This window comes from Solanum dulcamara, chromosome 1, assembly GCF_947179165.1.
Source record: "Solanum dulcamara chromosome 1, daSolDulc1.2, whole genome shotgun sequence".
NCBI lineage: Eukaryota > Viridiplantae > Streptophyta > Magnoliopsida > Solanales > Solanaceae > Solanum > Solanum dulcamara.
Genome location: NC_077237.1, coordinates 39,069,342 through 39,093,970, shown reverse-complemented (window position 1 = coordinate 39,093,970; position 24,629 = coordinate 39,069,342). Strand labels below are relative to the sequence as shown.

Sequence of the window (24,629 nt, the reverse complement as noted above, 5' to 3'; positions counted from 1 at the left end):
TAAAAATTAAGCAGTAAAATAAAGTTACTGCAGTTCAAAAGCATAATTCTAACAAAAACACTGGTCTGGATTAGAGGTATTTTCCATCCATCATTCTTTCCATAAATAGCATTAACCAGTGTCTTCCAAGCTCCATTGCCACCGAAGTTGTACCTCCAAATACATTTTAAAAGCATGCTCTTATTGTGAATTTTCTCCCCAGACCCCACTTTGTGGGATTTCACTGGGTATGTTGTTGCTCTTATTGTGAAGTTTCAGATTTCTGACACCCAATCCACCACCTTTCTTTTCCCTTAAAACCACTTGCCAGTTAATCAATTGTATTTTACTTTTGTTAACTGTTGGCATTTGCTGTCCATAAAAACTGATTTCTCATAGAATTCTTCTTCTTTCCCACTGTGTAGGCATTGAGACCTAGGACATAAATTAAAATGGCATTGCAGCCACGCTTTATCCTCTTCAGATTTTCATCCTCTTTGGCCTCCATCTTCTGTCTCTCTAAAACAAATTCCTAAAAATTCTGTATATATATTCCTTTATGAGATTCTCATCATCCTTCAGTTCCCCAGTCAATTACCATCTTATCAATACAGTTAAATCTTTTGTAAGCATTAGCTTGTCTATGGAAACGTTGTATTTTTATCACCTTGTTTAGTCATAAGCCCCTGGATTTGCCTCCATAAAATCTCCTCAGCTTTTGTCACCTCCTTTAACTCCCTTTTAGTAGAGTTCCTCTCTGTTTCTATCTGCACTCATCTTGATTCATCCTTAGTTCGTGATCTATTGCTTCTAATCTAGCCAATGCTTTATTCTTCTACTCTTAATTTCCGAACACCCTCTTGTTCCATTTTAAATCACTTTTCAGCATTATTAATTTCTTGGAAAGTGCAACTTCTGGCTTACCTTGTATATCACAAGAGCTCCACGAGTTCTCTATCAATTCAATGAAGCCCTGGTGTTTAAACCCACGATTTTCAAACTTGAAGTATTATTTTCGTTTCTTCCATCCTCCACCCTCCAGAAGGATTGGGTAATGATCAGAGGTGGTTCTGGAGAAAACCCTTTGTTTAACAAACATGAAATGTTCATCCCAACCTTCTGATATTAGAAATCTCTCTGTCAACCTAAGGCACTATTCAGCATCTTCTCTACAACACTCATTTTTAGGGTTACTTTAATACCATGCAAAAATTGCAATTTCTACTCATAATTATGCTCTAGTATCGTTTTTGAGTACTCTAATTGTAGTGAGAATGGTTAACAAAAATGAATAACTAAAATGGGATTGGTGGAAATTACCTCTTTTGAAGAACCCTAGAATCTCCCTTCTTGAATTGTTCTTGTAGATTTTCTTGAAATCTAAGGTTTTCAATCCAGAAGGGTGTTAATACTTCGAGTTTAATGATAAGAATCCATCATTGCTGCAATATAACACCTTGGAGTAACATTCATTGCTTGGTCGAATCCCCATCTCTCTAGACTTTCAAAGCTCCCAAATTCTCATCTCCATTCTCTCTTCCCAATTTTCACTGATAGTTATAGGCCTACGGCTTCGAGCCTCACACACAATGCAGGAGAGACCGCAAACACCCTCAAGTGTTGCAAGCAAGCTCACTCGTGAGGTGAGTGGTGTTGTCTGCTTGTCCAGACTTCAGCTCAGATATGGCATGTCCTCACTATGTTGCATGCGGCACATGCTCTCTCTTTTCACCTGTTCTGCTCCACTTGTGTTAAGGCTCACGATGGAAGCTCCTTCCCCTCATCCACGCTGTGGAGGGAAGTACACTGCCTCCCCAATTTAGACAAACCCCTTGCCAGGCACCCCACTCGCTACGTGTGCGACAACCTGAGGGTGTCTGGGACTTACTTTTGGTCCTTCTTCCCATTTTTCCCACTTCTTGCCTTAACTTGTCACTTTCAATCACTTCCACCTTGTACCATAAATGTGTCCCGAGGATTCCACCACCCTCCTGTGGTGCAGGCACACCTCGAGGTCGCTTAAGACACTCCATACCGTTAATTAGCCTGCATTAAATGTTTAATTTTATGGGACCTTACATTATTTATGTCAACTGTTTCCTCGCTCAACATTTCCTCCCAAACCTCATTTCAAAGCATTGTCATAAACGTTGCAAAAAATAGCCATGTTATTCCTTGTGAAAATTATTTTATTCAGTGGATTTTATTAAATGTGAAAACCATGTGTTATACTTTTGTCTGCTCTGCTGAACACACAGTTCATCGCTGAAATAAGCAAGTATTGTAACCAAATAATTTCTGGGGGGAATATAGAAATAAATTTCTTCTTATTAATACCTTCTGCATAATGATGGATGGATGTTTGAGAGAAACACTTTTTCTCTAGGTTGGAAGTATATGATCTAGTTGAGTTAAAAGTTTCTGGAGATGGCAACTGTCAGGTCAGTTTATTTTCGTTGTCTTCTAATAACTTCTTGCTGATTAATAGGAATATTGCAATAGATTAACTCCTTTTTTGGGACTAAAATCACTATACGTTCATTCTTTAGGGGTCGTTTGGTTTGTAAATAAGTTACACTGGGATTATAATACAGGATTATTTAGTGGATATACTTTCTTTTTGGAAGACGTTCTGTTCATTGGTTAAAAATGGGATATACGACATATAAACATATGTTTGTTTTTTATAGATAAAGTTGGATAAACTTTTATTATTAGTTTTAACTTTGATTTTCCTAAAGGACTTTGGGAGAAGAATTTTGGAGAAGGGTACTTTTGTCATTTGGTTGTTTTATTTCTGGATTAGCTATCCTGGGATTTTATCCTAGATTTTCTTATACCGGAAACAAAGATCCAACCAAACACTAGAATAAATAATCCCACATTCTATCCCATGATAACTTCTCTTTATCCCGTGTGAACCACGAACCCTTAGAGAATAAAATAGCTTTATTCAAATAGCTGTAAAATGCATCTCTTTATCTTTGTTTTCTTTAACTTTTTTCCCTGGATCTTCATCGTGGGCTGAAAATGTTAACGCCCATTCTGTATTATTCTGCTGAGTTCCGCATCCAATGGAATCCAAGGAAATTTGACCTGTTGCTTTCATGTATGTTACTTCAGGAGTGTCCTTTGGTCTCGATCCATCCCCTTCCCTTTCTGTCCCTATTCCTATCTCTTTCGATGCTGCGAATGACATGTTCCGATCTATATGAGAATTTTTATTTAGTAAATTACTAGATGGTTTTGTGCTCTGTCTTTTTTTTTTTTTGTGGGGGGGGGGGGGGGGAAGGTCACAACTGTGTGTTTTCTCAAATCTTATCTTTTCCTCTATTACGCATGATATGATATATGAGGTAATATTTGTTTACTTATTTATTGCTTAATGACATATTTGCAGTTCCGCTCACTGTCGGACCAAATATATCGCAGTACAGAGCATCACAAATTTGTGAGGGAACAAGTTGTTAAACAGGTATGTCTCATACATTATTGTTAGTTGCAACATCGTTTCAATACTATGGTTGCATGTGAAGAAACAAGAAAAAAGCAACTTCTTTGTAGCTATTGATTACTTCTAATTGTTGATTTTATTAGCTCAAGTCCCATAAGGAGTTGTATGAGGGTTATGTTCCAATGGTCTATGATGAATACTTGAAGAAAATGAGCAAGTAATGCCTAAAGCTCCTTTCAGTTTGTCTTTCTTATTTTATGATTATGCTCTTATTGGACTGCTCCTTCTAACAGGGCTGGCGAATGGGGTGATCATGTAACTTTGCAGGCTGCTGCAGATTCAGTATTGTCCTCTTCCCTATCCCTGTGTTCTGGGTTTTTGTGTTTCCACAATAATTTATTGAATTGATTTATTTGGAAATTACTCTAGCTTATATGGATGAAACTGATAGTTAGTTTTGAGGTCTGTTGAAATTGATTGGTTATTCGATGGGGCATTAGAAGTGAACTATTTACAAGCTAACCTTCAGTGCCATTTTAGATTAAACAGGGGTCTGGTGCTTGCTTAGTCAGGTAACCCCTGTTTTGATAAGCCAGCTTCAGTTCTATTAGAGGATAGATCTTATTGAGAGAAGAAAGCTCTTTTGGACGGGAAGGAAAAAGCTCTTAAATGATATATTTGGATAGATTCCATTCTTAGTGAGGTCTTCAGTGCTATTGTAAGTTGTGCAATATGACAGTTCTATTTAAAACAATGAACAATGAGTATAGGCATTAAAAGTTCTTATCATTCTTAGACAATCTGTTTATTAGATCAAGTGAACTGACTTTGTATTCAATGAGTCCACTCTGCCAGTCTTTGCTCTTGATGCCAGTAGCTTTGGTGGCTTAAATGAGTCTCTGAATGAGAAGCTATGAAATTTTGGTAGAGAGCCTCTCTCAAAATATTATAAGAGGAAGAGCTTATGTGTTGACAAAAATATGAGCTCTTCGGATTTCTCAAGTAAAACCCTTGGATTTTACACAAAATTGCCAATGGCTTCTTGATTTTTGAGAGAGAGAGAATTGCCCCTGGCTTGAGTTACCTTGGGTTTCAAGTCATTGTCCCAATTCTTGTTGATGGATTTAGGTCTTCTTGATGTAAATTCTGTCTCTGACCTCTTCTGTGTATGAACTATAGTCTCTTGACTAAGAATTTCTGAATTCTGTTTTTGTGACCTTGTTATTCTAGGCTCTAGCTAGGAAAACTAAAACTCATAATGTTCTGAAATTCAATAAATCATAGGCAAACAAAACTTTATAAATTCAAAAGAAATGAGAAATGTATGCTGATAAGATCTGTTATTAGGAATTTCAGGGGAAGTATGTTGAGGAATCTTAAAATAGATTTGCTTATGACTTGTCATTCCTTTGCTTTGTCGCTTTTGGTTCATTTCTTAGTGGAGCATTAAACCTACTTCTATTTATAGAAGACAAACATAAGCTTGTGTTCTGTATCACGAGACATTCTTTGTTGACTTTCATCAACCAGAAGAAATTGGGGTCGATTTTGGTTTTTCGCAAGCAAGTGCAAGGAGGTTAAGATTCTTCCTAATAATTGCTGGATGAAATTTAGTTATCACATTGTGGCCCGTCATCCTTGCTACAAATGTCAAAACTGATAGTGATAACAACATGTTATTTTATCAAACTAGAAATCAGTGGAAAGAAGAACAACCCTCTAATCGTATACCTTATTTCCAAATTTTTGTATTTCTTGCCTGTTTGTGTAAAAGATATAGTTGCCTGATTACGTGTGTGACTATCTTATCTAAACGGTTAAAGCTATTATGGGGAGCACACTTCTATTTACTTGGTTATATTCATCTAAAAACTTAAGGTGTTAGAGATAGTACAGTTTTATTCACTTAATTATATTCTCAACATGCTCCCTCCCATGCAGGCCATCCTTTTTCATGGGTCAAGCTTGTGGGAATTCTTTTTAGGCTTAATACATACATTCTCCTGAGGTTGTCCCCATATTTCTGTTATACACCCCTTGACCACGTGAATTACCTTAGACACCCAAATTTGTTTTAAGTGTAGCTTTTACACACCACTTTTGTGTTTAACCACTTCAGAAAAAGTGGTGTATTTTCACGCACCAACAATGGTGTCATATGTGTCATTAATTTTTTTAAAAATAAAATACTTAAAATTACAATTGTACCCCTTAGCCATTCTCCCTTCATCTCTTTCTCTTCGGTAATGCAACTCCACCACCACAAACTACCAGAAAACCCAGAACCATCACCTTCCTATTCAAACCAAAATATGGGAACTTAAATCAATTTAGTCCCAATTCCAGGTTTTGATTTTTTCCAAAAAATTAGGATTAGAACTCTCAAGCTCCATCGTCCTCCTCACTTGCAACTGCATTACAAACCCAGGAATTTTTCCAGTGGAGAGAAAGATCTGCATAAGAATCTAAATATAAATATGTAGGGAACTTCCTTCCTGCTAACTGTTTACTGTATATGGGTACAAATGGTGAAATCAAATCCCTCATATGAGATAGAAGAGCCATTTCTCCGGATCTTGGCCGGAATTTTCTCCATTGACCAATTCTACCTCCTGTTTCTTCACACTTTTGAGTCCTTTTTAGAATCGGCAAATAGGAGATGAATTATGCAGTAGAATTATGCTGATATATTCTGGTAGCTTTTTGGAGTGAAAAAGCTGATGGAGATAATTTTAAGGTGAAAACTTGTGATTTTTGGCTGGTAGTAATGGCAATGGTTAAGAGGAGGTGGCGCTGGTGAAGAAAGAAGGTGAAAAAACTATTAATTTTTCCTTTTAAAAAAAGAAAATCATTGAAAAAAGGGATAATTACGCACATGCCATTCAGCAAAAGTAATTACCAAAAAAATGGACATTCGCTGTATAGACATATATAATCGGTGTATATTTCATGTATAGTCAAACTATATTCAGTTTTTGAGTGTATCATAGTGTATATTCAGTATATAGCTCCTGTATAAGTAATCTATATTGTATAGTCAATGTATACTTTCTATGACTTTTGGCAAGCTATATTGTATAGTCGCTATATATTTCTTCTGATTTTGGTTATTTTTTTTATGTAAATAAAACATGGCTATATTTGTTGTACACTAATTAGTTTATTGTATATATTTGAAACTGTCCCTTGAAAAAATTAATCTTTTTTTAGCATTCAATCACCAATTCTGTATGTAAAAACACAAGTGTGACACATAGGTAGAAAGGTGTGTAATAGACACCCATTTGAAATGTTTGGGTGTGGAAGATGATTCTCGTGGTCAACGATTCTGTAACAGGGATTTGGGGACAACCTCAGGGGGCAATCTATGTATTAAGCCTTCTTTTTATAATGCTTGTGTTGAGACTCAAACCAATCATCTCAGTCTTTTTTGATACCATGTTGATGTGTGTGACCTTCATTTCTAAAAGCTTAAGCGGTTGGAGAGCACACTTTTATTTACTTAATTATATTCTCAATGTTTCTCTCTTATTTGGAGCTGATACTTTTGAGCCGAGGATCTTTCGGAAACAACCTCTCTATCTCAATGAGGTAGTGGTAAGGTCTGCGTACACTCTACCTTCCCCAGACCCCACTTATGCGATTTTACTGGATATGTTGTTGTTTATATTCTCAATGTTACCTTTATTCCAGATTTTTAGATTCACAAGCAATTCTTATAAAATTCGTTTTGCATCTTGAAAGCAACCGTTATCATTGCTGTTATACTTGAGATAAATACTTCATGAAGAACAACACTATAACTCTAAGAGAACCACACAAAAGTTAGAATACAAATGTTACTATTTTAGGGACTCACTGTTCACTTTGTTCTGGAGAACAATGGATGTCATGGATGTGTTCTTTTATGCTCTCCCAAACCCCAGTTTTTTGCTTGAAGCAGTTGATTAGGGCTGTCACCACTTTTTAGGATTTGATCCACATAGATTGATTCTGAATTTTCTTCCTGTGGAATCTCAGTCCTTGGTGAATGGTTTGGAGTTCTCCAGTTGGTATCCCAAAAAAAGGAAGAGACCTTTGGTTGATTCCTTCCAGTCATTTCTCCTTCTCTTTTCCTAACCCGGAAGATCCTAATTCTCTCTTTTATTGTCTATTATCATATGAATACGATGATGATCAATTCACTCAATTGAAGTGTGTATTTTAAATTTTCAATCAGTGATGGTGATCTAATATTCTCTCAATTCAATTGTTTATTTTAAATTTTCAATCGGTGGCTGACGTTTATTCCAATGTTGTTACAGTATGGTGTTAAGATGTTTGTCATTACATCGTTTAAGGACACCTGCTACATTGAGATTCTTCCACAAAGTCAGAAGTCAAACAGAAGTAAGTTTTTTATTTTATTTTCATCAATGAGTATTTTCTCTGTTGTACATTTTTGTATATCAAGGGAAAAGGCTCAAATATGCCATTGAACTATTAAAAATGACTCATCTATGCCATCCGTTAAAACTTTGGCTCATTTATGCCATTAGTTTTAATAGTGGTTTTGTAAAACTAGCTTTGCCACGTGGCCTCTTGTTAGAGGTCCATGTCACCAAATCGGACCCACTAAAAATCTGACCCATTAGAAAAATAACCCACCCACACTCTACTCATTTTCCTAACCTGACCCAGTGTGATACCATAGGCCCGCATCATCATCAATAAGGGAAACAAGTGCATCGAGAACCTCACTAGGCAACTGGTACTATATGCCATCCGTTAAAACTTTGGCTCATTTATGCCATCACCGTTACAAAATAGGCTCATTTATGCCATTAGTTTTAATAGTGATTTTGTAAAACCAGCTTTGCCACGTGGCCTCTTGCTAGAGGTCCAAGTCACTAAATCAGACCCACTAAAAATCTGACCCGTAAAAAAATAACCCACCCACACTCTACTCATTTTACTAACTCGACCCAGTGTGATACCAGAGGCCCGCATCGTCATCGATAAGGAAAACAAGTGCATCGAGATCCTCACCAGGCAACTGGTACTTTATACAAATGTCTGCATTGCAATTGCAGAGAAAATTCACCTTTGACGTTCCGATCAACTGTGAGGATTTTGGTGTCTCCACAGACATAGGAGAGTTGATGGTTGTGAGGACGAAGCTGAATTTTTCCTCCATAGCTATACATAAGCTTAACCTTTTGATTATCCATTGCCGCCGCCAAAATTCAAGCGAAAATGAGGGAGAAGACTAGAGTTGTCAAATTTCGAGGGCATATTTGAGCCTTTTTTCCTTTTTTTAATGGTCAGATTTTTAGTGGGTCCGATTTGGTGATGTGGACGTCTAACAAGAGGCCACGTGGCAAAGCTGGTTTTACAAAATCATCATTTAAAACTAATGGCATAATGAACCTGTTTTGTAACGGCGATGGCGTAATGAGCCAAACTTTAAACGGATGGCATAGATGAGCCATTTCTAATAGTTCGATGGTATTTTGAGCCTTTGCCCTTATATTAATGAGTAGTTTTTCTGTTGTAGGTCTTTTCATATTTGAATCAGAGTGAGCTTTCCTAAATTGTTCATCTTTTTTTTTTCTTTTGTGTATGTTTTTGTGTAACCGTGTTATGGTAGATTTATTAAACCAAAAACAGAAAAGAAAGCTATAAGAGCGTTAAGATCATAAAATTGGCAACTTCAAGGAGTTTCTGAGAAGGGAGGAAGAAAAAGGAATAAAGATAGAGAATTCATGAAAGATATTCAAGTATTTTCTTCCAAATGTAGCCTATGGCGATCCTAGTTATGGTTAATGAGTTCTGAACAAGTCAGAACTCTTAAATGAACCAGATTATATAAAATAAGAAAAGAACTCTACTCTAACTAAACAGATATGATTAGATACTGTATCTCAGAGATCTCTATTTTATTTCTAAATAATAGATAAAAATGAATAATATCATGTGTCTTATAAAAAATGAATAACAAGTGATAAATGATGTCCCAATGATCCACACCGGCTACGCATACAGATTAATGTTGTTGGAGCTATCCCCTTTAGTACAGAGATTTGAGAAACATTTTGTGGAATAGGAGTACAACTTTTTGAAGTGTAAGACAACAAATACTAGAAGCAGCAACTGCAGCACTAGTTCTGGAAGGAGAAACAAGCTATGTTACATGCACATGGGTACTGGTGTTGTGTACGGGTGTCACGACACAAACTAGGGCGTAGATGTGACACGACGATTAGGATTCCCGAAGAAACCCCAACCAAGTCTCTTAGCATGTCATAAGCACATATAAGGTAAATAATAAGCGGAAACTCATAAAAGTCCAAGAAGACATAGCATATCTAGAGAGAATCAAGACAACATAGACTCTTTACACATATGTCCAACATGTCTCTACAGGACAACTTAGGCGGAGACTAGGACATGTTCCTAGCTCACCCTCAAAGAAAATAATGACACTGACATAGAATAGTCTTTAAACATTATCGCAGTCTAAAAATGACAATAAAAGGAAAGAATGACTCGGTTTGCCCTCGAAGTATGAGGACTCACCACAAACTCTTCAAATGGATCACCAACTAGCCACAGGAATAGAATGGAGCGTCCGTCCCTACATTGTGATATAATGTAGCCAATGAAGTATGCATTAGTACGTTTGAATATACTAAGTATGTAGGCAATGCAATGCATAAGAAAACCATGTTGTGCAAATGACCATTTTAAAGAACATGATAAAAGGGATAGTAAAATCATAAGAAGAGTTAATGCTCAATAAATCATAATAGTATCATATAAAAGTAAGAGATATAGTCTTTTAAAACATCATGGACCATACATATGTGGGATATAACCATAACCGACATTAAGACTATGCGAGCTATTACATGGAATCCCAGTGTCTCCCCATACAATTAAAAAAAGGGAATCTACTTGCCAAGGTAGACTCTATCCCGTTAAACGGGTCATCATGCTATGTGGATCTACTAGCAAGGCCATATTGGCAATATAATAATACTACGGTGGCAACGTAGTTTAGGGGACTAGAGGTTGCTACTAGGGATTTTGGTAGGCTCCCCCTCAAAGTCCTCTCGGTACTAAGTCAACATCCCACAGAATACATATCATATCATAAATCATAAGCTTTTCATAATCATACTTCATAAAATCGTTTATAGAAATAACTCATCATCATGTAATTCATGTAATGTGGAAGTAGACCTTCCATCATTACAAATTCTTTTCATAAAACATCATTAGGGTTTTAAGTCACCCTCATTCATAGAACTTGTTTGCATACTTGAAATGCATGATCATAGCTTATACTTGAAATTAAAGTAGAAATATGAATACATGATCAATTGACTTGAAAACATGCATGAGCATATATTTTATATCAACCCATACATAATTCATGAAAATAATATCAATTGGATGCATAATTGAAAATACCCATATACCATATCATGAGCCCTAGAGATCAATGTAGTAAAATTCATAGAAAAACTCTTCAATTCCATGTAATAATCTTCAATTTATATTGAAATAGGATCATAATCATAATTCATGCAATTGGAATAGGGATCATAAACCCATAAAAATACATACTTTAATTGATTGAAAAGGAGGGAATTTATTGGGCTCCATGGGTGAAAGCACCCTAGGATCAAATACCCACATACCTTGAGTGAGAAGACCAAAGAAATTTGAAGAATTAGGGAGTTTTGATGGAGAGCTTGAGAGAATTCCTTGAGGATCTCTAATGGAGTCTTTGGGAGCTTTTGTAGAGAGAATTATTTGAATAGTTAAATTGTGGTAGAATGAAGAAGAATAGGGGTTTAAGTTAGTTTATAGAGTCGAATATGGTCCTTAAAACGTCCAGATTCATTAACTAATAGTTAGGAAAATGTTCAAAGTGTCCCTACTAAAAAACTGAATTCGGATAGAAAATCACACCCAAGTCCGCGACACAGACTTGTTCTCTAATAGGCAAATTTTGAGCGAATGAGATTTTGACCAGATTTTGACTAGGGGAGAAATTGCACTGTGGGGGAGGACACACCCTACAGTTTGTGTAATTTCTTGAAAAATTTATTTTTCGATATACAGGACCTAAAAATCCACCGAGGTCATTTTTGGAATGCTTAATCTTATTATATCATATTTCAACCTTCAAACGCTCGGGATATTACAACGGGTGTCGAGGTGTTAGGTAACACTAGACCTTAGATTGTATCATACATGATATAGACCAAAGACACGAGTAATGGGATGAGGTAAACATTGGGCAATTTGGCATGCATTTAACAGCAAAAATTTGAGAACTTGAAAAAATTTCAAAAAAAAATAATCCCCTGATGCATTGAACCTCAAAGAAACTATAATAAGAAACAGACATGTGGTAATTGTAACCTACAGCAAATTGCTTTAACTGGGTAGTAATTGTTGGCATTAAGATTTATCTCATGCTAATTTTCATCATTTTCCCCCTCACGATGTGATCTGGTACAATTTTAAATTTCACTTTCTTGTTTAGAATTACAATTGTCTTCAGCACAAATACGTTGTAATATATTTGTCAAAAAAACAAATATATTGTAATACTAGAAATCAGTTTGTAATGATTTCATTGTAATGATTTCATGTCGTGATCTTTCACTAATTTTTGCAACATGACCACATTAGGATCAAAATTTAAGAACTGGAAAGTTGATTGATTTTTGCATAACAAAAAAGACAAAGTACAATTCAATGTTAAAAAGTGCAAAAGCTGTCTTGAAGATACTGGCCGTTTGCTATCCAGCTGCAAGTCTTTTAACCTCTTCATCATCATTATTGCTTTCCATGGTCTTTTACGTTTTTCTAGTTCAGGTCTCTTTAGCAGCAAACCTTTGTTAAACTAGGGAAGCTCAATAGGTAAAGTGATTATACTAGGAAACTTTGCATAAAAGACTCCTATTATACTTGTTCATTTGAAGGAGAAATTGACTCGTATTTAGCCACCATTTTCCAATGCATTTCATTTAACAGGTGTGTTAACTTCTATTTGTAAAAAAGAGAACTGCTTAATTATTATATTCTTTTTTGATAAAGTAAGTTGATTCATTGATTGGCATCAAGAAGATGTAGAGGTTACAAAAGTAGATTTACTAGCTCCATTACAAGGCAGCATAGCAAGTCTGGTAGCTACCCAAAAATGAGATTCCTCAAACCAAGTCTTGATTCTCACAAACTGTCCACATACATTGTAATTTTGATATACCCTGAATAGATAAGCTTGCTGCTTCCTCCCCCATCTTTTATATAGATCCCCTGCACCCCTAGAAGCTTGTCTGAGATTCCTGCAGACCCACCTTGACTTCAGATTGTCTTCATCAATCTTGATTCTACTTGGAAAATGCCTGCTGTGTCCTGTAACAGAAAACCATCTAAAAGCATTAACACTAATGTCTGCAACTTCAAAAGATTTGTCCTCTGAGACGGAGAATATTTTATCCCCTATCAAATGAAAGGCCTCATTTCTGAGCTAAGGGGAGGAGGCACGTTTCCCAAGTCGGAGCAAAAAAGACCCATCTTTCCCCTTAACATTTTTTTTAAAATTGTAAAAGTGATCTAATTTCTTCACAATAAGAAGAGAATTTTGGTTTTGAAAGCAAAATAATGGTGTAGCGCTGTTATTGGCTTAGGAAGGGGTTGTTCCTTCATGCATCATTTCAACGTAGTAAGACCGCAACCTATTTTAGCCATGAAATTTCCATTTTTTCTATGGTCATTGTCTCTTGTTAAGGCCTTTGAAAAAGCTTGCTCTAATAAGAAGAAATGCTTTCCTTGGTGCTAGCTTAATTTTGGCGTCAAGATGGGAGTAATGTGATTTTGAGTCTAGTTGGAGGTGTATCTAGAATTTGAAGTTCATGGGTGCAACCGTCTTTAATGAAATACTTGTGTGCTGGTTCCTAATATCCATATCAGGCCTTATGCAAGTTTTTGTCAAGTTGGACTTCTACATGCCCACCCATATACCTAAGTCCATGTATTATTATGTGTGGGTAAATTTAGGTGCTCAAAAATCACAGGGACTTGTATCTCAACATTGTTGAACCTTCTAAACAAACCAGCCAGATTTTCTCCTATGCCTGTATTTGCTTTCCCCTCTGATTCATGAGACTTCCTCCCTCTACTAACATTTCACAAGCAATCTGCATTTTCTTTATATATTTTTTTGACATGGTCTTTGATATTGTTACAAGCTTGTGCAGCAAGAGTCAGGTATCTTTAGTGATTCAACTTCATCACTTGGGTCTTGGCTCCATCGTATATGTGCCATCGTATATGTGCTTACATTAGGGAAATTAAGGACACATATGATGGAGCCAAGACTCGAGTGAGGACAGTGGGAGGAGACTCAGATCACTTATGAATAGGTTTCACCAGGGATCAACTCTTAGCAAGATTCTGTTTGCCTTGGTGATGGATGAACTGACGCCTCCAAGAAAGGAAGTTTCAAGTATTTGGGGTCAATAATCCATAATGGGAAGATTGACGATGATGTTACATATCGTATTGGAGCGGGGAGGATGAAATCACCAAGCCTTAAAGATAAGTGCTATAAAGTGGTGGTCAGATCATCTATGTTGTCTGGGGCAAAGTGTTGACCGGTTAAGAATTTGCTCGTCTAGAAGATAAGAGTTGCGAAAATGAGGATGTTGACATAAATGTGTGGGTAGATAGAGGGCAGCCCAGTGTATTAAACTCTCACTATGTGTGGGGTCTGAGCAATGTGCAGGCATAATAAGAGAGATAGAATTTGGAACAAAGCTATTCAGGACAAGGTGGGATTGACTTCCGTGGTGGACAAGATGAGGAAAGTGAGATTAAGATGGTTTCAACCATATGAAGGGAATATGCGTAGATGCTCCTGTGAGGATGTATGAGAGGTTGGTTATATTGGGTATAAAGAGAGGTAGAAGGAGAGCGAAATGTCACGACTCGAATAAGGGCCTTGCCGTGACACGAATATTGGAATCCCGAGGAACCCCAACCAAGCCTCTGAGCATATCATTCATGAGTATTCATAAAGGAAATGAAGAAAATAAGTAAAGATCAAGGATACAGAATCAAAATCTGAATATAGAACATAAGTCTCACAATGTGGAATAAGAGACAACATAGACTCCATAAACATCTAACATGCCTCTACTAGTCTAGATGAGGGCGTAAGACAATTTCCTAACTCACCCTATATAAAAGATAAAAGAGAGTCATAGACTCGAAAGCAAGTAAAATGTCTCAAGGACTCACCAACAGTAATACAATAGCAAGCACTAGCCACGAGCGGGAGAAGGATGAACGTGATCATCGGACCCTACATTATGATTCAATGTATGCAAAAAGTATGCATTAGTACATGGAATGCACCAAGTATGTGAGAAGATGCATTAACAATAAACATAGGACATAGGCAATATGAATCATGAGATGCAAGAACAATATCTTTAAAACATGAGTAAAGTCATGAAAACATTAAAACATTAAAACATTATAACTCATTAGTCAATGCATCAAAATATCATCATGATGAGAACTTTATACCTTTGTTTTAAATAGTGTGGGATAAGACTTTTAACCGACATATAAGACCATGCAAGCCATAACAAGGAATCTGATTATTCCCACATCGAGAAGAGAGGGGGGGGGCAACTACTTTCCAAGGTAGGCTCCGTCCAACATTATCTTTATCATCATCAAAACCATATTGGTAAATAACAATCCTATGGGGGCAACATAGTTTAAGGACTAAGGGTTGCTACTAAGGCTTAGGTCGAGCCCCAACCTCAAAGTCCACTCGGTGCTAAGTCAACATATCACGGAATACATATCATATCATAAACATATCATAGGAATAACTCATTCGTCACCATTCATTATTTTTCATGACTCATTAGTTCATTATTATGGAATTCATGTAATGTGGGTGCAGGCCTTCCATCAGTACGAATCCTTTTTATAAAACATCATTAGGGTCTTAAGTCACCTTCCTCATTAAGGATCTTAAGTCACATTTTCATTAGCTTCCTCATTATGCAAAAAGTATGCATTAGTACATGGAATGCACCAAGTATGTGAGAAGATGCATTAACAATAAACATAGGACATAGGCAATATGAATCATGAGATGCAAGAACAATATCTTTAAAACATGAGTAAAGTCATGAAAACATTAAAACATTAAAACATTATAACTCATTAGTCAATGCATCAAAATATCATCATGATGAGAACTTTATACCTTTGTTTTAAATAGTGTGGGATAAGACTTTTAACCGACATATAAGACCATGCAAGCCATAACAAGGAATCTGATTATTCCCACATCGAGAAGAGAGGGGGGGGCAACTACTTTCCAAGGTAGGCTCCGTCCAACATTATCTTTATCATCATCAAAACCATATTGGTAAATAACAATCCTATGGGGGCAACATAGTTTAAGGACTAAGGGTTGCTACTAAGGCTTAGGTCGAGCCCCAACCTCAAAGTCCACTCGGTGCTAAGTCAACATATCACGGAATACATATCATATCATAAACATATCATAGGAATAACTCATTCGTCATCATTCATTATTTTTCATGACTCATTAGTTCATTATTATGGAATTCATGTAATGTGGGTGCAGGCCTTCCATCAGTACGAATCCTTTTTATAAAACATCATTAGGGTCTTAAGTCACCTTCCTCATTAAGGATCTTAAGTCACATTTTCATTAGCTTGCTGGAAAAATCATTGGATCATCATTTAAAAACCCTTTCATGAGTAATTCATAAACCTGGAAATCATTCATACAACTTTCATTGAATATAACTTGGAAATCATGATCATAATCCATAATTAATACTTGAAAACTAGCATATAGCACGAGTCATTGAAATTCATCTTTAAATCATGCAATATGATGTGCATTATGCATAATTAGGCTAATAGCATTGAAATATATCATAATTAAGAAGACCCACTACAAATCATAAACTTACGGCTTTTTGCATGAGAAATCATAAGAGATTTGAGAAGAAACTTTTGAGATTTCATGGGTGAAAGGTACCCATAGAGGAAGTCCCACATACCTTGACCTTAGAAGCCTTAGATGATATATAATTAGAGCTTGATCTTGAAGGAATCCTTAGAAATTGCTTGATGAAGACAAAGTCTCTTGGGAGAGAAGATTTTGTGAATTTGGGAGAGAATGAGAGGGTTAGGGGATTTTGGGTAGTTGATAGGTGAAAATCTAGCCCCTAAAACCATCCACATTCATTAATAAAATATATAGAATGACTAAAATAACCTTTATTAAAAATTAAAATTGAAAACTGGGGCTGCATGAAGGACCCACCACGGTCCGTGGTGGTGATCGTGGAGTTGGACTTAAACTTTTGGAAAAGGGTCTTGAAAAGGGGTTTCCACCACGAGACACACCACAGTCCGTTAAAGGCACCACGGGCCGTGGTCAGTGTTGTGAAAAAGTGCTAAAGCGCTCGCTTTAAGCGTGAAGCGAAGCGAGGCGAGGCACTAGCGCTTCAATACCGTGAAGCGAAGCGATATCAGAAAAGCGTGCGCTTCATGGAAGAAGCGAGAAGCGCGCTTCATGTAGAAGCGAGAAAAAAGCTCGCTTATTTGTTAAAAGCGGCACTAGGGTTTATTTTAAAAGAATAAATCTGTAAACTTACAATTAATTATTCCAAGCTGTTGTGACTTCTTCGAGACTTCGTCAGTTCAAACTTCAACCAGGTTAGTTTTTCTTCTTCTCTTCTTCTCTTTCTCTTTCTATTTTTATTTCTATTCAGCAGTTCTGCCGTCTGCGCAACTGTTGTGATGTTCTTCTCTTTTTCTCTTCATCACTTGTTCTCATCTTCTTTTTCTGTTTCTATCCAGCAGTGCAGTTCTGCGCAGCTGCTGGTATGTTTTGGCCATTTTTTTTTTGATTTGGGTTCTCAGTGGACCTCTGTTTTGTTAAGCTATGCTCTATTTTTTTATATCTGTATCATGATTTTCTTTTTCTCATAAATCATTTTATTACCAAAAATAAAACCATGAATTACAATCTTGAAGATCACTAAGGTTAAATTGAATATAAGAGACAATAGATGAATTTAACCTGGTAATCTAATTAATCTGCGTGTAAAAGGCTCTAACATTACCGTCATAAAAAAAATTAACTAACATTTATCATATAATATTAATTAATTTGTTGAGCTGAAAAATTTGGTTGAATTTTTTATAGTGATTTTATTACACAAAACAAGGGCTGCTTTATTACCCACTGCAGCTGCTTTATTCTTTTTAATACTACTGCAGCTGTTTTATTAGGCTAGTGGGCTGGTGATATGAAGTGGAGAATGGTTATTGGATGTTTAATTAACTGCATAAAGGGAATTTATCAAAAAGTGGAGCCCATAGACCACTTTCATGGCCAATTTTTGACTTAAAACCCACTGCAGCAGGCCAACAACTTTATTTTTTTTTTTAATTTTGCTTAGCTGCTCTATTACTGCTTTATTAATTTTGCTGCCATTTGTCAACTGCTCTATTATTGTTTTGACAATTTGACTTGTTTGACTGAATTATTATTCTATTTTTTCTTTGTAGTAAGTTGTATTTTCTTAATGGCACAAAAAAAGGATCCAGCTTGGGCATATGGAATTGCCATGGGAAGTAACACAAAAATCAAATGTGTTTATTGTGATATGACATATAATGGCGGAATATTTCGTCACAAGAAGCATCTTATTGGTGGTTATAAAGATGTTAAAGTGTGTCCAAAGGTCCCGAATAGTGTGAAGGAAGAAATAAATGAGTATTTTACGAAAAAAATGAATTTAAAACTCAAATGAATCCTGAAGCATCCATGGTTAATCTTGTTGATAATGATGAAATGGATGATGAAGTTGAAGTGAATATGCCAATGGGACCTCCCTCAAAAAAGAAACCTTCAACTAGTGAAAGTGGGTCATCCACCACTAGCAATGTCAAAGGTCCTCTTAATCTCTATTTCTCGCAAAAACCAAATGAAAAGAGAAAAGGTGGACCTATTGATCTAGAGGCTTCTAGCAAGATTTTAAGGGATCGTGCTGTATCATCTTTTGCTAGGTGGATGTATGATGCAGGATTGCCTTTCAATTGTGTTAACTACACCGAAAGTTTTGGTGAATTCATTGAGGCCGTAGGCCAATATGGCCCTGGAATGAAGCCCCCTACCTATCATGAGGTAAGAGTTCCTTGTTTAAAAAAAGAGGTGGAAAAGACAAACAAAATTGTAGAAGATCATAAGGTTCAATGGAAAACGTATGGTTGTTCCATTATGATGGATAAATGGACAGCAAGGAATGGGAAAATGATCATCAATGTTTTGGTGAATTCTCCAAAAGGGAGTGTGTTCCTTGAATCTCATGATGCTAGCGACTCTTCTACTGATTCTAATAAGATGTTTAACTTGTTTGAGAAGACTGTCTTGAAAATAGGCAAGGAAAATGTGGTACAAGTTGTGATCGATAACGCAAGTGAGAACAAAAAAGCGGGTGACATGTTGAAGGAAGTGTTCCCGCATATTTTCTGGACTCCTTGTGCTGCTCATTGTATCAACTTGATGTTTGGTGACATTTTTCAAAGAGGCCCCGTATTCTACAGGTGAACTTGAATCTTGATATTTAATGTTCTTTTTTAATCTTCATGTTAGTTTTCCTACTTATTAACTATTAAATTTTTTTGAATAGTTTTTGGTAAGGCTGTTAAGATACATTCTTATATCAGTCAAAGGGCACTGTTGTTGAATATGATGAGGAGATACACAAAGCAAAGAAACTTGGTAAAACCTGCTAAGACAAGATTCGCAACAACTTTTATGACATTGCATAGTTTTTATACGCAAAAGAAAAATCTGAGAACCTTGTTTATGTCCACTGAATGGAATAAGAGTGTCTATGCAAAGGAACTCTTGGGAAAGAAGTTGCGAGACACATCATCAGTCCATATTTTTGGAATGACACCGTTCAAGCACTTAGAGTTCGTGGTCCTTTAATTAATGTACTTCGTATGGTGGATGGGGAGAAAAAACCACCAATGGACTATATTTATGAAGTCATGGATAGGGCCAAAGAAAGTATTGAAAAGGTATTCAATTATGATGACAGGAAATATATGAATGTTTTCAAAATCATTGATGCAAGGTGGACGGATCAACTTGATCAACCTTTACATGCAGCTGGAAATATTTTGAACCCGAGGCTCTATTATGAAAATAATGAGATAAAGACTTTAACTGAAGAAGTGTGGTTGGGATATCATGCATGTGTTGAGAGGATGATCCTAGATAAAACTTTGCAAGACAAAATAGGGGATGAGCTTGGTGTGTACATGAAAGCTGATGGGCTACTTGGAATTGAGTCGGCCATTAGAGCTAGAACCTTAAGGTTACCAGGTGAGCATTTCAACATTTAACTATTAGAGCTTTAACTTTTAAGTTATTACATATTAACTTTTAAAATAATTCTTCTACAGTTGAATGATGGATGCAATATGGTCATAATGTCCCAAACTTGCAACAATTTTCTATTAGAGTGCAAAGTTTAACTTGTAGCTCATCCGGTTGCGAGAGAAATTGGAGCATGTATGAACATGTGAGAACCTATATTACGTTATTACTAAATTAAATGGTATCTTAGTTGTCCAAAGTCCTCCCATTAATTACTTTCTACATATTCTATGCAGATTCATACAAAAAAGAGAAACAAACTTGAGTCAAAACGCCTGAATGATCTAGTGTTCATCAAATATAATAGAACATTGGTGCGTCGCTACAATGCTCGCAATACCATTGATCCAATTTTGTTGGATAATATTGATGATGCAAATGAATGGTTAACTGGACACCCCAAAATCATGAAGATGAAGAAGTATATGAAGGAGAAGGTCTCACTTATGGTGAAGTTGCTACGGCTAGTGGCGTGGAGGAGAATATTTATGGTTTTAGGGGGAGTACTTTAAGGGGCAAGGAAAAAAGAGTAGCTACAGGTTCAAGTTCATGTTCATGTTCAAAATCAAATAGAAGTAGAACTCTTGTTGATGAGTCCTCCGATGAGGTAGAAGATGAGGACCAAGTAGAAGTAGAACCCTTATTGATGGCACTTCAAGAGTTTGAGGATCTTATTGAAGAATAGGATTTTGCTCTCTTTGTGATTTGGTTATGCATTTGCTTTATGTGTTGTTACTAATGAGGATTATTGACTATCTAGTTACTTTTTAATCTAAGTCTTTTGAGTTCTTGATTATTTATCTATGCATATTTTATATTTTATATTTTTATACTAAATAGCGCTTTTTCTGAAAAAAGCATGCGCTTCGCTTCACGCTTCTCGCTTCTGTGAAGCGAGCTCTCGTCGCTTTTTTTCGCTTCTCGCTTCTCAAAACACTGGCCGTGGTGGTTTTGTCCATGATGTTGGACTTATACTTGGAATTTGGGGGTTTAGGGTTTCAGTATTTCCTCCACGGAGACCTTCACGGTCCGTGGAGGACAATACGGGCCGTGAACATGGGTCGTGGTGCAGGGCCTGACAGAGGCCTGCAGGTGGCGTCACCACGGCCCCCCACCATGGCTCGTGGTGTGAACCATGGCTCGTGGTGTCCCTTTGTGGACCTTATCTCTAAAACCCGTAAGGTAGGGCATGGACCACGGTGGCTCTTCACGGCCCGTTAAGGGCCTCATGAAGATCACATGGTGCCAAAAAGCTAAATTTTCTAGGAAATCTTCGTTTGAACCTCGTTTTAGGACTTTTCAATTTCCGGGGTCTTACAGAAAAAGTCTTGGGGAGGTGATTAGACAGAATGTGGCCTACCTGCAGCTTACTGAGGATATGACCCTAGATTGGAAGATAGGGAGGTTGAGGATTAGGGTAGAAGGTTAGAAGGTAGTCGAACGTTTTTAGTTTCCTTATTTGTTGCAATTACCGTATTACTTGTTATTACTATTATTACTCTTCTACTATCTTATTCTTCAATTTTAGTATTACTCGTTGTTTTCTTTGTTGTATTTATTATATTATTTGTTGATTGCTACATGTTCTATTCTTAATTGTTTCTAGCATGGCTTCTTCGCTACCGTATTTTTTTTTACATACTTGATTTTATATGCCTTATTTGAGTGAGTCTATCGGAAACAGCCTCTACTTTCACTAGGTAGGGGGTAAGGTTGCGTATGCACCACTCTCCACAAACCCCTACTTTGTGGGATTACACTGGGTATGTTGTTGTTGCAATTTCTTTGTGGGATTACACTGGGTATGTTGTTGTTGCAACTTCATCTCTTTAAAAAAGAGAAAAGAAGAAGAGGAAAAACAAAATTATAAAAATGCATAGGCTTGTACCATATTAATTACTTGTGTACATACTTGTATCAAATGGTGTGACATGAGTGTGGGTAGTTCGTTTAGATCCTTTAAATATAGTAAATTGTTAATCATACTGAATGACTTACCTGGTCGATTTAATATATGGAATGGATCATATGTCATGGATATTTTGTCCAGCTCCTTTCTTTTTTTGTGGGAGGGAATAATCAATATCATCAGTGCTACTAATTTATTATATTATTAGTTGCACCTCCTTCTCTGTCTTTTCATTGAATGTATGAAAGACCGAATGATTTGCCTTTTTCAATTTATGCAGTCATTATTTTGAGCTTTTGGGCTGAAGTGCACTACAATTCAATCTATCCACAGGGAGGTAAATGACCCCCTTTTTTTTCTTCTTTCTAGTTGTGGTAGAGAATGCATTTAATAATAATGCCCCTGTAAGAGCCATGATGTTTTATTGAACAGATATTGGTATTACATTTATTTTTGTTCAACATATCTTTTGCCTACTAGAGAAGTTTTTTCTAATTAGTGTCTGATGTAAATTTCCAATTTCCTGAAAGCTCCCATAATCCTGAACTCCCCCTTCAAATCTCTTCCACATTTTTTTATTTTTTTTTTTAATTTTTTTTAAGTCTAATCTCTTCCACATTTGCCAATGTTTTGAAATAGAAAAAAGTAATACTACTATTCCACATTCGTCAAGGTATTGGTTTATCTTTTGTTTGTGAATCAGTGGCCATGAACCATTCTTCCCTGATGCTTCATGTCGTAGTGCCTAATTGGAAGTCCATAAAGATAATTAGCTCAAAATTCAGTAGCCATTTAGGTTGAACTGGTATACTTCCAGCTTATTTATCTGACTAGCTGTTGCAGTAGTGGTAGGGAAATAAATTGCAGTATTGGTTACACATTGCCAATTTATTACAGAGTATCCCGCTGGAGAAACAAGAAAAAGAAAAAAATGGTGGTGGCTAGGTTGAGATACTTTCACAGCCAGCTTCTTTAGGAACAGCGCACACCTTGTTACGAGAATTAGGGGCTCTGTGACAACCACTCCAACCCCAGATTGTATATATTATTATTCTCTTTCTCTGAGGTATACTACAGTTTTGCCAATTTTACGGCCTTCATTCTTTTGTGTATATATCATTTCATTTAATTAGCTCTTCCATTATTAATTTATTTATATACAATGCTGCTTTTGTGTTTTATTTTATTTTCCAAATTTATTTATATACAATGCTGCTTTTGTGTTTTATTTTATTTTCCTTTCCATTTAAAAGTAAATTAAATTTGATGTTGTCCAAGTTCTCTTCATCCTGCCTCAAGATAAAAGTTAAAAGAGGAGTTTGGAACCTAAGTGACGTGAAAAAAGAACCAAATAGACGAAAGTAACGGACAAAATCAAAATTTACAAAAACTATCTTTAGTTAATGTGCTTCCCTTAAACGGATCAGGCCTAACTTTGTGCATTATATGTGTCACGCTCCAAACCTAGGGAGGTGCGATAGACACTCGATACCTCACTTGACTGAGCATATCCAACAGAGCTCATATAATTATACTCCTAATAGCTTGATCCAACAAGGTAGCCATATGAACACATATGCTCAACTAATAAAGAAAGCTGAATGGATCAACAAGGTCTCTATAGAGGACAATTTACACGAAAGCCAACACAAGTAGACTAAGACGATCATGTATAAAGATTCATCAACTCTTAATATACTTCCTCAACATAGGTCCTCAGGCAAACATCGAAAAGGAGGCGAAAAGAGTCTATTTACCAATTTGGCTTTTAGACTCAATCATAAGACTTGACTAAACATCAAATTTCGTATTACCTTTTAAGCTTACATTGAATCTCGATTCCAAATTAGACCAAATCTATGGTTCGATCGAACTCTCTTAATTACTGTCAAAAATTACTGTCAAGAATCAACTGCAACAAGAACTCGACACTACTCCATTAATTATCTTCAAGAATTAAATGTAAATAGAACTTTAATTCATCTCTTATAAGAACGTTTTCCTTTTTTGAGCTCTCGACACCAACTTTAGGGAAATTAAATCTTCATTTAACTATCAAGGATTTGTACATAACCATTTAATTATCAACAAGATGTCTACAATGAAGATATAATCTAACTCATTGATTCTCAAGAGTCCATACAACACGTCTCTTAAGCTCTTTCTCAGTACATATCGTTAAAAAAATTCATGCTGAATGAAAATTTACATGGCCATTACATACCTTTATGCCAGTTAACTTGGAGACATGACAAACCTAATCCGTTACAACATCTTAATCTACAATAAACAACAATGGAGTTCACGTTAAGCTAAAGGATATCTACTACACAATTTATCGAGTGACAAGCTCATTTGTTAACTAACAATTTAACACTCACTACACTTATGCTTCTCTTCCAGTTAAATATCAACAACCACCATAATTATTTAGATCATTATCCAAAATTTCACCCACAACAACATCAAGGAAATGCCTTTAAGCAACGGAACTTCATATAACAATCCAATATGATTTTTCGACCGTCTATTCGTATGTTCTAACTTATATATCATAGCTATTACGTGGATCACTCAACTAAAATATGAAGAGTGAAGTTATAACCTCAAAAAAGTAGCAAAACACCAAAAATATGATATTCCTTCTCCTTGAAGAATCCTTCAAGCCATAAGCAAAGAGGAGAAAACAAATAACACAATCTCTACAAACCTTCTAGTAGTGTAAAATCACATCAAAATCTTGTAGTTTTTGTCTTTGGTTTAAG

General features: G+C 36.1%; 1 protein-coding gene across 3 annotated transcripts in view; it reads left to right on the top strand.

Moving 5' to 3' along the window:
* The window catches only part of LOC129890553 (OVARIAN TUMOR DOMAIN-containing deubiquitinating enzyme 9-like), a 28,940-nt gene extending 5,866 nt beyond the window's left edge, over positions 1–23,074 (top strand). The window contains exons 5-11 of one of the 3 annotated variants that reach the window (XM_055966286.1): positions 2,366–2,420; positions 3,380–3,454; positions 3,577–3,650; positions 3,727–3,775; positions 7,738–7,822; positions 22,145–22,201; positions 22,762–23,074. In XM_055966286.1, coding sequence (XP_055822261.1) covers positions 2,366–2,420; positions 3,380–3,454; positions 3,577–3,650; positions 3,727–3,775; positions 7,738–7,822; positions 22,145–22,201; positions 22,762–22,814 — 448 coding nt within the window. In that variant the 3' untranslated portion in view covers positions 22,815–23,074. Of the gene's footprint in view, positions 1–2,365; positions 2,421–3,379; positions 3,455–3,576; positions 3,651–3,726; positions 3,776–7,737; positions 7,823–17,481; positions 19,112–22,144; positions 22,202–22,761 lie in introns of those variants that run through there. The other 2 variants (XM_055966817.1, XM_055967497.1) reach the window with 2 other exon arrangements.
* Positions 23,075–24,629: the final 1,555 nt, after the last annotated feature.